Source organism: Pantherophis guttatus, chromosome 15 (assembly GCF_059756535.1).
Source record: "Pantherophis guttatus breed Tessera chromosome 15, ASM5975653v1, whole genome shotgun sequence".
Classification (NCBI taxonomy): domain Eukaryota; kingdom Metazoa; phylum Chordata; class Lepidosauria; order Squamata; family Colubridae; genus Pantherophis; species Pantherophis guttatus.
In genome coordinates this window covers 415333-428726 of record NC_142077.1, presented here as the reverse complement: position 1 = coordinate 428726, position 13394 = coordinate 415333, and the positions used below count along the sequence as shown (strand labels likewise).

The window sequence follows — 13394 nt, the reverse complement described above, 5'->3', positions numbered from 1 at the left end:
CTTACAACCGTTTGTTTAGTGACCATTCGAAGTTACAACGGCCCTGGAAAAAGGGATCATTTTTCACAGCTACGACGGTTGCGGCGTCCCCCTGGTCACGTGATCAAAATTCAGATGCTTGGAAACTGACTCATACTTATGACGGTTGCAAGAGGGCCACGTGATCCCCTTTTGCGACCTTTTGATGAGCAAAATCAATAGGGAAAACCAGATTCACTTAACAACCGGCTGACTAACTTAGCTACAGTGATTCACTTAACAGTGAAGGTCACAGAATGGGGCAAAACTCACTTGGCTGTCTCGCTTAGCAACGTACATTTTGGGCTCAATTGCGGTCGTAAGTAGAGGATTACTTGTATTTTTGCCATAATTTTTTTTCAGCCAAATCACCTCTGGGTTTTAAAAATAGATGGGCATCATAGCAAATCGATCGATGATGGCCTCGGATCTCTTTCTGGACCAGCCATGAGAAAACGCTTCTTACAAACTTAACGTAAATGGTTGCATTAATAGATTTTTTTGGAATAGAAGTTTCAGCTAATAAAATGGCTTTGCGAGGACCGTTCTGCGATGGAGCTGACCGAAATCCCCAATCGGTCGTGAAGGTCACTCGAGGATCAGTTGGCAAACATGAGAGTCTGCCATTTGAGAGAGGTTTCTGGGTGAAGTAGATTTGCTGTTTGGTTCAGCCTTGCTGGCATCTTCAGACGTGTGGAAAGCGTTAATTTGACAATCTAGCAAATTCACTGATTGGTCGGATCGTGGTGAGTGAGTCACTTCCTCTGTTTTTTCAGAAGAATTTTAAAAACGTGCCGTGCTGCAGGGACCAACCCTCACTTCCTCTTTAGGGTAGTTCACCTGCCATTTAATTCGAGGAAGACCCACCAGGTCGGGGGTGGGGGGTGGGGGGAGGGAGTATTCTATTGAGTAGAATACAGTCGGTTGCACTCATGCATTGCACCCAGCCCTTCTCTCTCTTTTCAAACCGAAAGAGAGGAAAAAACTAAATTTCTGGCTTTCAGCATCAAGGCATAGAAGTGAAACGAAACTGTGGTTAAATTAAAATTAGACTTTCGGGTTTAATTCCCACCCCATGCTTGCAATATGAATAGAAGTTCATATTTTGCATTGCAAAATTTCCCCCCAGTCAGAAAAATATGGCAGCTTGGTTACAGAATGACAACAGAGGGGAATAAAAAAACTATTAGAAACTAGACCGAAAGGAGATAAAAATGGTTAGAGGCAGATTCTTATTTTCTCTATTATATGGGAGGGGGGGGGGTTGTGCCCTCTGGCCTGAGGTTTTGTTTGTTCGTTTTTTTGAGGATTTTTCCACTTGATCCTGAGATTTTGTACTAATTCTCAACTTTGGTTCCAAGGGAGCCCAAAATAACTTTCCTTTTACCATCACAAGCGTTAAAACAACAACAACAAAAGAAAGAACCAGACCTGTTATATACCGTGTTTTCCCGAAAATGAGGCCCTGTCTTATATTTTTTTGAACCCTGGAATAAGCGCTTGGCCTTACTGCCATGCGCTCAATAGCCCCATTGGGCTTATGATCAGGGGATAATGTCTTATTTTGGGGGGAACAGTGTACGTGCATAGAATAATAAAGAGAATACAGGAATTCCTCGACTTAACTATCACAATTGGAGCTCCGTTGCTAAGTGAGACACTGGTGAAGTGATTTTGACACCTTTTTTTGCTGCGGTTGTTAAGTGAACCCCTGCAGTTGCTCAGTTAGCAACCGGGTTGTTAAGTGAATCTGGCTCCCCCATTGACTTTGCTTGTCGGAAGGTCGCAAAAGGGGACCATGGACACAGCGGCCAGCGTAAATGTGAGTCCGTTGCCAAGGGCCTGAATTTTTAATCACAGGTTAAATGCTGCAAAGGTCAGAAGAATGAGAGACGATCCTAAGTCGCTGTTGTCACTAAACGAACGGCCGTAAATCGAGGACTACCTACAATTGTGATTGTCCAATGCAGACACTTTTGAAGAGAGAGTCTGTCAATCAGGCTTCCTTGTCGACATTACTGGAAGATCATTGCTAAGCAGACGTGCTTGAAACGGAAAAGCAGGCCGAGTGATATCGGAAAGTTTTAAAAAGAAAAAAATAACCACAACGGGGTCCCAAAACAACAAAGTTGTGATAGGAAGCAGTGTGACCCTCCTGGGTGCCCGGAAGGAGAAGGAAGCAGCCCCCTCCCCGGCTGGGATAACCCTGGCGAGGTTTCAAGAATTGCGATTACTCACCAGGACAATTGACATTCCTGGTTGTTATTAGTCACCAAAGTTAGTCCGGCTGGTGGGAAATGACATGTGCCTGCTTTGGAAACGCCAACCCTGCAAGGGAGGCCGGGCTGGGTTTCCTCAGATGCTGGGAAGGAAGGCACAGGTGGTGGGTTTTTATTCTTCTTCTCCACCTCTGGAATCACCCATTTAATGTGAAGCCAGGATTTTTTTAAAAAAAGGTGCCTTTGTAAACCCACAATGGTGGCTTGGTTGGCAACGTGTGGGGGTGCTTGTGAATCACGACTGTGGGGTGCTCTGCTTGTTTGGGACTCTGGCTTACTGCAAAAGGGCAGAGAAGTTAGCAAAGGGGGTTATTTTTTGGCCCCTCTTTTAAATAAATTCTCCTCCAGGAGCAGCTTCAAACAGAGGCGAGTGAGAAGAGGAGTTAGTTACTTTCCATAGGGAAATAAATAATCCCCAATTAAAGTTATCGGGTGTGTCTCTGTGATGCACAGACAATTTGTGGTAGGCAGGCAGGAGGACATCCCTCGGGAAGGGAGGGAGGACGCAACTTCAACTCCCAGAATTCCCCAGTCACAATCCCTTTCTCTCCAATCTCTCCACTCTGGGGAGCGGGACGGGAGGGGGAAAAAAGACACCAGAGCGTGGCTGGCTGGGGAATTCTGAGAACTGAAGTCTTCAAGGGAAAGAGTTAACCAGGTTAATTCAGAAGAAACCAGGTTACACACCTCCCCTGCATCCCTGCATCCGGGAGGGGGTTCAACCGTAGGGGGTTGGCGGGATGAGGGCAGGCGAGACCCCAGCCCTGACAGAGCGCCTCCCGGAGGACCAGAGACCCCTCCCGGCCGGCGTGACGTCAGCGCCGCGTCAGCCCCACCTTCCCCCCCCCCGCCCCCGCCACACCTCCACCGCCGGCCAATCGCCTCTTAAGCCGCTGCCGGGCCCCGGACGCCGCTCTCGCCGCTCGCAGCTTCTTCGGTCGGAGCAGCCGGGAAAAGCAGCCTCAGCCTCGCCCGCCCTAAGAAGCGTCCCCCTCGCCTCCTCCGTCCCCCAGCAGCGCTGCAGCAGCGGCGGGCGCCGCCTTGACGAACCGGAGCGGCCAGAGCAGCAAGAGCCATGGCTTCGGAAGGGAAGGTGAGCCGGGAGGGCGGCGCGGCTTCAGGACCCTGGACCAGGCGCCGGCCGGAGGCAAAGCGCAGCCCCGGCTGGATGGGGGAGAGGAGGAAGAGAAGGGAAAGGAGAAGGGGTGACAAGGATGGAGTGATGGAGGAAGAGGAGGCGAAGGAAAAGGAAGGAGGAGAAGTGATAGAAAAGGAGTGATGGAAGGAGCAGGAGGAGGATGGAAACTGAGAAGGAGCGGAGGGGGAAGAGGAGGAGGAGCGCGACTCGGAGGGCGAGAAGGAAAAAGCGGCTTGGCGAAGGGAGCCCAGCGCTCCGCGGCTTCTTCCTCCTCCTCCTCCTCCTCCGCCCTGCCAGCTTTGACGCGCGGCAGATCCGGGTTGCGCGGCCGGGGAAGGGCAGGGAAGGGTGCCGGGGCCGGCTCTCCTCGGGGAAGCCTCCCTACCGCTGTCCCTTCCCTGGAAAACTGCCATCCCTTCGCGCGAACTTCGGCCCGTTTTGCGACGTAGCTGGTGGGGAGGTCCCCTCTGGCTCCTGTATCTCAAAAACTCCGAATAAAACTTGCAGAAGCCGGTCTTCCTAGCTCGCTTGTTGAGGGGATGCTGGAGGTGGGGGCGCTGCTTGATCTGGGAAGCCACGGAAGGCTTACCCACAGGATTAAAGCTGGTGTAAAGTTGGTCTCTAACCCTGGAAAGCCTGAGGGAATAGCCCCTTGTTCTGGACTGGGGGTCAGATTCAAAGATCCCCCCCACTCAGACGGCCAGCCAACATTGGCAAGCGAGGGGGGGGGGTCTCCATCAGGACCCCCAACTGTATCCACACTTTGTTTGGGCTTAAGTTGAAAGCATTTGCCAGAAGAACTGAGTTGGCAAAGAGCAGGCAGCAGAAATCAGAGGCGCGAAGCAAATGTTTGCACGAACCAATAAAACGAACTCGATTAGTCTGAAAAGGCGCTGCGACAGACTCCCGATATTTTTAGGCTGTGCGGTGCTTGTTCAGGTGACGGCACGATTAGAGATGCTGACTTTTACCACTTTCATTTATTTGGTTGCAAAGGACTCTAAATTTTTTTTTTTTTTTTTACTTTTGTGTTTTATCCTTTTCTGAGTTAGGGACTTTTAGGTTAGGGGGAGAAAAGCCTTAATTGAATTTTTAATTCTAATGTTAATTTGTATGTGTTGTTTTATTGATTGGTTATATTATATAGATCCCTGTTTTGAGGGAGATGGGCAATTTAGAAAGAAAGAAAGAAAGAAAGAAAGAAAGAAAGAAAGAAAGAAAGAAAGAGAAATCAGCAGGGATGTTTAAGTCAGCAGGAGGCTGAATTTAAATGAGTTTAAAGCCTCCTTTGTATTTGCTTGGAGGCTGTTTGTTTAAAACTCAGAATTGCTGGGTGTGTGTGTGTGTTTCCTTTTGTTTTATTTTGACTTTAAATTATGCCAAGTATGAAATTGTAGGAGAGGGAGGAAAAGGGGGGTGTCTTTTAACTCAAGTACTTAACTGGGGTGGTTAATGATCCAGCACTACCACCTTTGTTGGAGAAGAGCAAAGTTTTCCTAACCAGAATGGAGACAAAATTCTGCCTGTTTTGGGGAGGTCTGAGCATCTCTTTGAAGTCCAACTTTGCTCTGAAGTCGGTTTTCAAGGCAGGTGGAGAGGAGGGGTCTTCAGCCCTGCAGCTGGGAGCAGTTGGTCATTTTTTTTCCTAGGTGACTCTGGCATCCATATTAGGCCCATGTGGGTCAATTTTTTTTTTTTTAAATTTACTGAAAGCAAATATCAAAAGATGCTTGAAATGGCGTGGAAGCTTCAGAGGAAGTGGTTCAAGGTTAGGCTTAGTGAAGGGGCTTTAACTTCCACAGGGGAGTTGTGGTGAGAAAGACAGAAAAGTGAAGCAGGAAAAAAAAGCAGAGATGGCACGTATATTTGGGGAGGGGGGGGCAGCGATTGTGGGAGGGAGAGGAGTGAGCTGAGAGAGAGGTTACTGAGTCCAGCAGGACAAGGGGAAAAACAGGCACCCTTTGAAGCCCTCAAAAGTCTTGGGTGAGGTTTGAGGAAAGCCCTTGTTTCTCTTCCGAAGGCCTCCCAAACGGGCTCCTTTGCTCTTGGGCTGCAGGACTTGTAGCCAAATCTCACAGGATAACATTTGTCCAGAATGGCAGAGGGTCTCCTGCTTCAGCAGGGGGGGTTGGGCTAGAAGACCTCCAAGGGCCCTTCTGACTCTGTGATTCTGTGTCCTTGTTAAGCAGGGACTTTTGCGTCTGTTTTGAATTTGCAACTTTTGAGGGGCTTCCCCACCCAGCAGGCCAGTCCCCCTTGGAACATCCTGGTTTCCTTGTAAGCTTTTGAAGCCAAATTTTCCTCTATTTCCAAATGTGGCAGTTTAGCTTTTTTTTTTTTCCCCCTCAAGGACTTTTTTATCCAGCTGCTTCTGGTTCTTCCTTCGGCTTCAGTTTCTGGAGTTCGTCCCCCCTGCTTGGCTGGAGAGGGAAGGGGGGCCCCCTGTAAGTGGCTGAGCCCACCCCAGAGGGCTTTGGAAGGGTGGGCAGCTTCTGCTTCCCCGGCCTCGGTCCCGTCTGCCCACCCACCCCCCTTTTTACTCCTAAGAATGGGGTGTGCGGCACCAAGACCACACAGCAGTCAGCTCCACAAAGCCGGCCAGCAGGGAGGGGCCACGAGAGTGGAAGAGCGGAAGAGCCGGACTGGAGTTTTGGCAGAGGCGGAATTAAGATCTGGGTTTGGAACGGCTTGTGGGACGACGTGACAGTCAGGAGCACGCCACTGCGTATGATCTTCCACGGGAGGGTGGGCGGGGAGAGCCCCCTTTGCAGAAAGAAACGTAGGCCCTCCCTCTCCCTCGGCTGCTTGGGTCTGCTCTGCAAAGTCTAGGAAAACACTGATGCAAAACAATCTTTTTTGGAAGAAGGCGAGGGGGATATATACATAAATATATATATATTTAAATTTTCTTTTTTCCAGCTCCTTCAAAGAGGCTGGAGAGACAATAGGGCTGGCTTTGATCTCCTAGGGCAGAGGCCCAGGGATTGTGGGGGGGGGGGGAGCTGTCCTTGGGGCATTGTTGGGAGAAAGGAGAATAATAAATATTGGTGAATGGATGTTATTGTGCCTTGCTGCTTGCTCCAACCGTCACTGGGCTTCCCAGTGCTTCGGAAGCTCCTGGAAGGTCAGGGAAGGCGCAGTTGGAAGGCTGCGTCCGGTTTCGGTCACCACAACAGAGAAAAAGATGCAGGGACTCTGGAAACAGTGCAGAGAAGAGCAATAGAGATGATTGTGTGTGGGGGGGGGGAGGGCGGAGGATAAAACATAGGATGAAGAACGGTTGCAGGAACTGGGTCTGTCTAGTCTAACGAAGAGAAGGACTGGGGGGGGTGACATGATAGGAGTCTTCCAATATTTGAGGGGCTCCTACAAAGGCGGGGCGGGGGAGAGAAGGTCAACCTATTCCTCAAAGCAGCAGAAGGTAGAACAAGAAGCGGCGGGTGGAAAGTAACCCAGGAGAGATCTAGAACTAAGGAGAAATTTCCTGACAGTGAGAACGATGAATCAGTAGAAAGGCTGAAGTTGTGGATGCTCCATCACTGGAGGTCACCCAGAAGAGATTGGACAAGCATTTGCCTGGAAGGGTGCTCAAGCAGGGGGTTGGACTAGAAGGCCTCCAAGGACCCTTCCGGCATTAGGATCCTAGGATTCTGAGAGAGATAAAGAGACATGCCGTACAGAAGGAGGGGGAGATGGATGGATGGACGGATGGGACAGCTTGCCTCCCCTGTGCTCCATCACTGGAGGTTTTCCAGGAAGAGACGTGGACTTCCATTCCCAGAATCCTCTGCAAATGCTAGAAGGGGAATTCTGGGAGGAGAAGCCCAGAAAGTAGAACGTGGCTCAGGCCTCGTGGCTCAGCCTGTTCAGACTTGACTCTTTAACCAGCCTGAACATCAACTGTCGCTTGTGGCTGAGTCAGAAGGAGAAGCTGACTCAAAAACGGTTTCCTTCGCTTGACCTGATTTGACGGTTTCCCTCCCCCCCACCCCTTTGTCAGCCCGGCCTGCTGTTGGGAATAGGCACTCTGCACATGTTCAGGAAGGCGATTTGAACCTTTTGCTTCTGGCCATGAGCAGATGACCAGGAAAGCAGTTCAAAGTTATTTTTCCCGCTGCCTTATTCAATCTCTGATGTTTTCCTTCTGGGGTGGAAAGAAAATGGAAAAGCTCCTCTGTTGACAATAACAATAAAAACAGCAGCAGCAACAACAACAACAGGGGGAGATGGGAAGGAAGCGGTGCCGATATGAGAGGAAAGCCACATCCCGGCAGTAGAGGAAAACTGGTACCATGGGAAGAAAAACGGCAAAGTTTTGGAGGTTTTGGGAAGCGACTTTGCTCGAAAATCCCCTCTCCGTGGTGCTGAAAGTGGGTGTCTTTGGGTTGGCACTTGGGGAGCCACTCTGAAAAAGTCTCTGTTTTCCAGAGAACCCCTTGGCACCCCATTCAGAAGGACGAGATGGGAAATAAAGTTCGAGAAAGTCTCTTAGGACCCCGGCAAGTAAATTTAAAACGAAGTTAACATTAAGATTCTAGAGCATGCCTGGTGCCCGTCTTCCCCCATCCTTCGCCTTACTATTTCTCCTGCACATGCAAGATAGACTGCCACGGAAGGTGGAAGTTCTCTTGTTCACCAGCCAGCATCCAGAACCCCTATCCAAGCTGTTTGTCCATAATGTGGCTTGTTTTGGGCTTAGCACAGCAAAAGTCTCATTCGTGACATTCAGCCTTGTTGGCATTATTGGGTGCTTGGGAAGTTTTACTACCACAGGAGGGGTAAAATTGAGAATTTGCTGATGGGCTACTTATTTGACTAGGGAAAGGACCTCATTAAGAGCCATTAATGACTGGAAACTCTTTCTGTTTAAGATAGAAAATTATCTTGCTGGTTCTGCGGTTTCGATGATTAGGGAAAAAAAGATTATAGAAAGAATTGTGCTGCAATTAAATTAGAAGCGGTGAGAGAATTTTATAACTTCTGAGATATAGGATAGAGATTAAAATATAACTGCTAAGTGGAAGATCAGAAGCCAGTTCTTTATAGATATACTGTACCTACATTTTTCTCATTATTTATATGGATCAAACCGTATTTCTTAACTGCTTGTCTCCCTTACTATCTCTTCTTTTGTTTTTCTGTTTCCTTATTTTCTTTTTTCCTGCTTTTTCCTTTCCTTTCCTGTTTTTTAAAGTTTTCCCACTTTTTCACCTTGTTTTTTGAATGCATTTCTATTATCTATGTACAATCTTTTAATTTAAAAAAAAAACCACCTTATTTTTTTTTTTTTTTTTAAAAGAAAAAGTTCAGCGGGGCTGTGTGAGATCATTTCAGGAGAATCAAGTAATTTATTATTATTATTATTGTTGTTATTCCTGGGTGGAGTAGCAATTTGAAATATGACTGGCAAAAACACATCACCCTGCAGGCATGTTTATTTGTAGCTTTTTTTGAAAAGCAAACAGAATGACAAAGAACAAGGGGTTTATCCTTTCTCTTTTCTCTTCCCTTCCTTCCTTCCTTCCTTTTTCTTTTTCCTTTCTTTCTTTCTATCTTTACTTCCTTCTTTCCTTTTTCTCTCTTTTCCTTCCTGCCTGCCTGCCTGCCTGCCTGCCTGCCTACCTGCTCTGTTATTCTTTTGTTTATTCTGTAAGAAAAGGTCTCCTGCTTGAGTAGGGGGGCTGGACTAGAAGACCTCCAAGGACCCTTCCAACTCTTATATTCTTCTGCTATTCTCTTCTTCTATGATGCCCTTTCCCTTAAGCGCGGATTGGTAGAATTCAAATGGGACCCTTCCCAGTTCAGAGACCCTGCAGCCTTCTCGATGCCTGCATCATGCAACGGCCTCTCTGATGGTCAGCTGGCGAACAGAAACCCGATGGCCGGGAGCTGCAGGCCAAATGGGGACATTGTGTGCCTGTGCACAGCGTTGGCCACTCATTGGCTGCCAGGACATGCCTCTTCCCCCCCTCATCCACCCCCCCTGCCTGGAATCTGAGGCCGGTGGACGTGGGCAGAGGCACCCAGTCCATGCCCGCTCGTGCAGAAACCTCCCCGAAGGCTGACTGGTACAAGGGGGATCCACAGTGCCAAATTCAGCTCCCGGGATGCGCTACGTGGCTGCGGGGGCGTAGGAGGTGGGATTTCAAACCTGGCCATTTTTAAATCTCCTTTCTCGACGTCTGGAGCCAAGGGACCGAGGCCCGGGACTGATGGGGTGGGCGCCTTCCTGTAGATCGGCCGGCCTTTTTCCCCCAATTCGTATTTTTTGGGGAGAGGCGGCAGAAAAGTTTTGCAAGAGAGTTTAAGGCTTTCTGCTTCATTTCTTATTTATTTGGCCAAGAGTGGATAGGTAGACAGACAAGAAGTTTGTCTCCAATGCAGAAGCTCTCAGGGTTCTCGCAAAACAACAGAAAGTATATTAATAACGATAAGAATAACAGCAGCAACTATAATGATGATGCGGTCCTTGACTTACAACGGTTCATTTAGTGACCGTTCAAAATTAAAGCAACACTGAAAAAAAAAAGAGTTAGGACTGTTTTCACACTTAACGACCGTGACAACCATCCCTCTGGTCACGTGCTCAAAATCCATATGCTTGGCAGCTGACTCGTATTTATGACGGTCGCAGTGGCCCGTGTGTGTGTGTCACGTGATCCTGTTTTTGTGACCTTCTGCTGAGCAATATCCGTGGGAAAGTCGGATTCGCTTAACAACCATGTTGCTAACTTAACAACTGCAGTGACCCACTTAACAACCGTGACAATAAAAGTCGTAAAAGGGGGGGGGGGAAATCCACCTGTCAAGTGTTTCCCTTAGCAACAAAAAATGTGGGCCCAATAGTGTTTGTAAGTCGAGGACTGCCTGTACAGAATAACAACAGAGAGGGAAGGGACCTTGGAGGTCTTCTAGTCCAGCCCCCTGCTCAAGCAGGAGAATGTGGGGGGGGAGAGGATCAGTACCCCCCCCTCCCACAAAGCCTCTTGGTTTGCATTACCCCGCCCTGAAATCTCCAGGTGTCTTTTGGCTCCTTTTACACACCTGGTAAGACTTTTGCAACCTCGTCTTAGCTGGCAGGGCGGCTACCGCAGCGTTCGATGTCAGCCAGAGACACCGGGATTGCCGCTTCTGCACTTGCCCTGGTTGGGTGTCACAGGCCTGGCACAGCTGGTCTGCCAGCCCCCCCTCCCCCCCGGGTATCTTTATTGGGGGGGGGGGAGTCCAAAGAGGCTGCTTGGGGAAGGGGAGGCCACTTTCCCTGACCAAACCACGTTTTGTTAAAAGCCTCATTTGCAGGTATGTACAGCCTGCAATACAGGGGGTCCTTGTGTAGCAACGGTGGGAAATCACACGTGGGAAAAAGTGACCGATGGCTATAGTTCTCGCACTTACGACCGTCGCTGTGTCCTCTACGGTCAAAATTGGGGGGGGGGTGTGTGCTTTTAACAGCCCTTGTATTTATGACAGCCGCAACATCCCGGGATCCCTTCTCAGCTGGCTTCGCTGGCAGAGCAAATTCAATGGGGAAAAAAGCTGGATTCGTTTAACGACCGTGGAACTCGCTTAACAACTGTAGGGATTCACCAAACCAAAAAAATGGTTTAAAATTCTATCATGAGGTGTGAATCACTCAAACATCACCGACTTGGCGATGGAAATTCTGGCCCTGATTCTGGTTGTAAGCCAGGGACTACCTGCCCTTATGGCTACAAAGTTCTGTTGCTAAGTGAGACAGTTGTTAAGTGAATCTTACGACCTTTCTTGACATAGATGTTAAGTGAATCCCTGCAGTTGCTGAGTTAGTAACCTGCTTGTTATTAAGTGAATCCAGCTTCCGCATGGTCAGAAGGACACAGAACGGATTACGAGACCTCGGGACGGCTGCGACCGTCGCAATTAGGGAACTGTTGCCGAGAGTCTGAATTTTGATCCTGTGGAGACAGGGAGGCCCCTTTTTTCAGGGCCATCGGAACTTCGGTCAGTAACTGAACGGTCGTAAGTCGAGGACCGCCTGCAGCTGTCGTGCAGTGGAAGTCCGGAGCCCGGGGGAGGCTGAAGGGGTTAAAGTTGTAAGCAGCTTAGGGTTGCAGGAGGAAAAATAGCTGGAGGAGGGAGGCCAGACGTCTTGTGGGGTGGGGAGGTTTACTGGCCAAACCAGCTCTGAACAAAGAGACAGGGTTTTTTTTTCTTCCTCTTCTTCTTCTCGTAGGCGGGGGGGGGAGGGGAGAACGGGGGGGGGGGCAGTTTGCAAACTTGACAGTTGTGTTGCAAGGGAGTGGAGGTTGCTGTGCGTGGTTGTGTCCTGGCCTGCTCTGAGCAGCGGGTTCACAGTCCCAGGAGGAGGAGGGAGGGGGCCTCCCAAGTGAATTGGGGAGGGGGGCTGGGCTGGGCTGGGTGGGGGAGGGAGGAGGGAGTAAAACCGAAAGGCAGACCCTGGCACGGAGCCCATCAGCCTCCACTTCTCTCCCACCCAACCCCTGGGAGATGTTTCTACTAGCGTTTGCAAGGAATCCTCGGGTTATGACCATCCGTTTAGTGACCGTTCAAAGTCACAGGGGCGCTTTAAAAAGTGACTTGTGACCGTTTTTTCACACTTATGACCGTCGCAGCCTCCCCGTGGTCACGTGATCAAAATTCAGATGCATGGCCACTGACTCGTATTTATGACGGTAGCAGCGTCCCCTTTGGCGGCCTTCTGATCAGCAAACTCAATGGAGAGGCTGGATTCACTGAACGACCGTCTGACTCACTTCACGGCTGTGGCGAGAAAGGTGGCAAAAGAGGGCGAAACTCAAGACCAGCAGCTCAGGGTGGCAGGGACTTTATTTTGAGACCCAATAAATGGCTCTTTTCCCTGGCGGTTGGTCTCCGAATCTCCCTGCGGAGTCTGCTGTTCCTCCTGCAAGTTTCCTGCTCACACGGGGCTGCCTCGCCACCAGCTGAAGGAATCTGATGCCAGGAAGGCGAGATTCGCATCTGGGCCCGCCCGGGTCTCAAACACGCCTCCTCCTCCTCCTCCTCCTTGGCCCGAAGGAAGCGTTAATCCATCGGAATCATAAAGTCTGCCAGGAAGGAGGGAATCTGCTGTGTCATCTCTGGCAAAGCCCTGGGCATGTGATTGTGGTTGTGGTTGTGGGGATTATACAACCGGCAGGCGGACGGAGGGGGCCGTGCCTCACGCTTGCTTCCCTCCCTGGAATCCGCTGCTTGGATTCGGAGATCTGTATAGCTCACTCCAAGGGGCTCCCTTTCATTTTGGTCCCACCGACAAGCAGGCAGGCGAGGAATCGGGTGCGTCTCTCAGGCAGGCAGCCATGAATTTTAAAAAAACAAACCTCCCCCCCCCCCCCCAGTTCCTTTTGGTTTGTAGGTTAAGTCCAAGGCAGAGCCTCGCAGGGCCCTGTCTCCTCTGGCTTGTCTTTTTGAGGAGGGGGGTTGGGGGCAGAAGTCTGTTTTGCAAAGAAGCAAAACAGTTTTTTAAAAAAATTGTTTGGTAATTTTGAACATTGACTTTTTGGGGCTTTGGCCCTTTGGGGTTATTTCCTTCTTTCCTTCCTCGCTCATCCTTCCATCTCTTCGTCCCCTCCACTTCCCTCCGTGCCCCCTTCCTTTTCCTATTATCCTTCCTTCCTTCCATTTTTCCCTCCTTCTCTCCATCCCCATCTTCCTCCCTCTTCCTTCTTTTCCCAGTTTTTTTCTTCCTTCCTTCTCTCCCAATTTATCATTTTTTCTTTCTTTCTTTCTTTCTTTCTTTCTTTCTTCTTTCTTTCTTTCTTCTTTTTCTTTCTTTCTTTCTTTCTCTTTCTCTCTCTCTCTCTCTCTCTCTCCTTTCCTTCCTTCCTTCCCCTGGTCTTTGCCCCATGGTGTGATTTTCGGCTCGACTCCCGCCTTCCCTTTAATGGGGTGATGGGACAAAGGTGAATCTGCAGGTGTCTGTGTGTCTTTCATGTGGCAAC

The 13394-nt window shown here is 49.5% G+C and overlaps 2 protein-coding genes across 4 annotated transcripts in view; one reads left to right on the top strand and one right to left on the bottom strand.

Annotated features, from left to right (window-relative positions):
• ZMYND12 (zinc finger MYND-type containing 12) overlaps nucleotides 1–13394 on the bottom strand; it is a 58086-nt gene that overhangs the window by 24966 nt on the left and 19726 nt on the right. The window lies entirely within an intron of this gene.
• SLC2A1 (solute carrier family 2 member 1) overlaps nucleotides 1–13394 on the top strand; it is a 31029-nt gene that overhangs the window by 6338 nt on the left and 11297 nt on the right. The window contains exon 1 of one of the 3 annotated variants that reach the window (XM_034424258.3): nucleotides 2828–3390. The exons of 1 other annotated variant lie outside the window; for it this stretch is intronic. In XM_034424258.3, the coding sequence (XP_034280149.3) occupies nucleotides 3373–3390 (18 nt within the window). In that variant the 5' untranslated portion in view covers nucleotides 2828–3372. Of the gene's footprint in view, nucleotides 1–2827; nucleotides 3391–12581; nucleotides 12730–13394 lie in introns of those variants that run through there. One more of the 3 variants, XM_034424261.3, reaches the window with a different exon arrangement.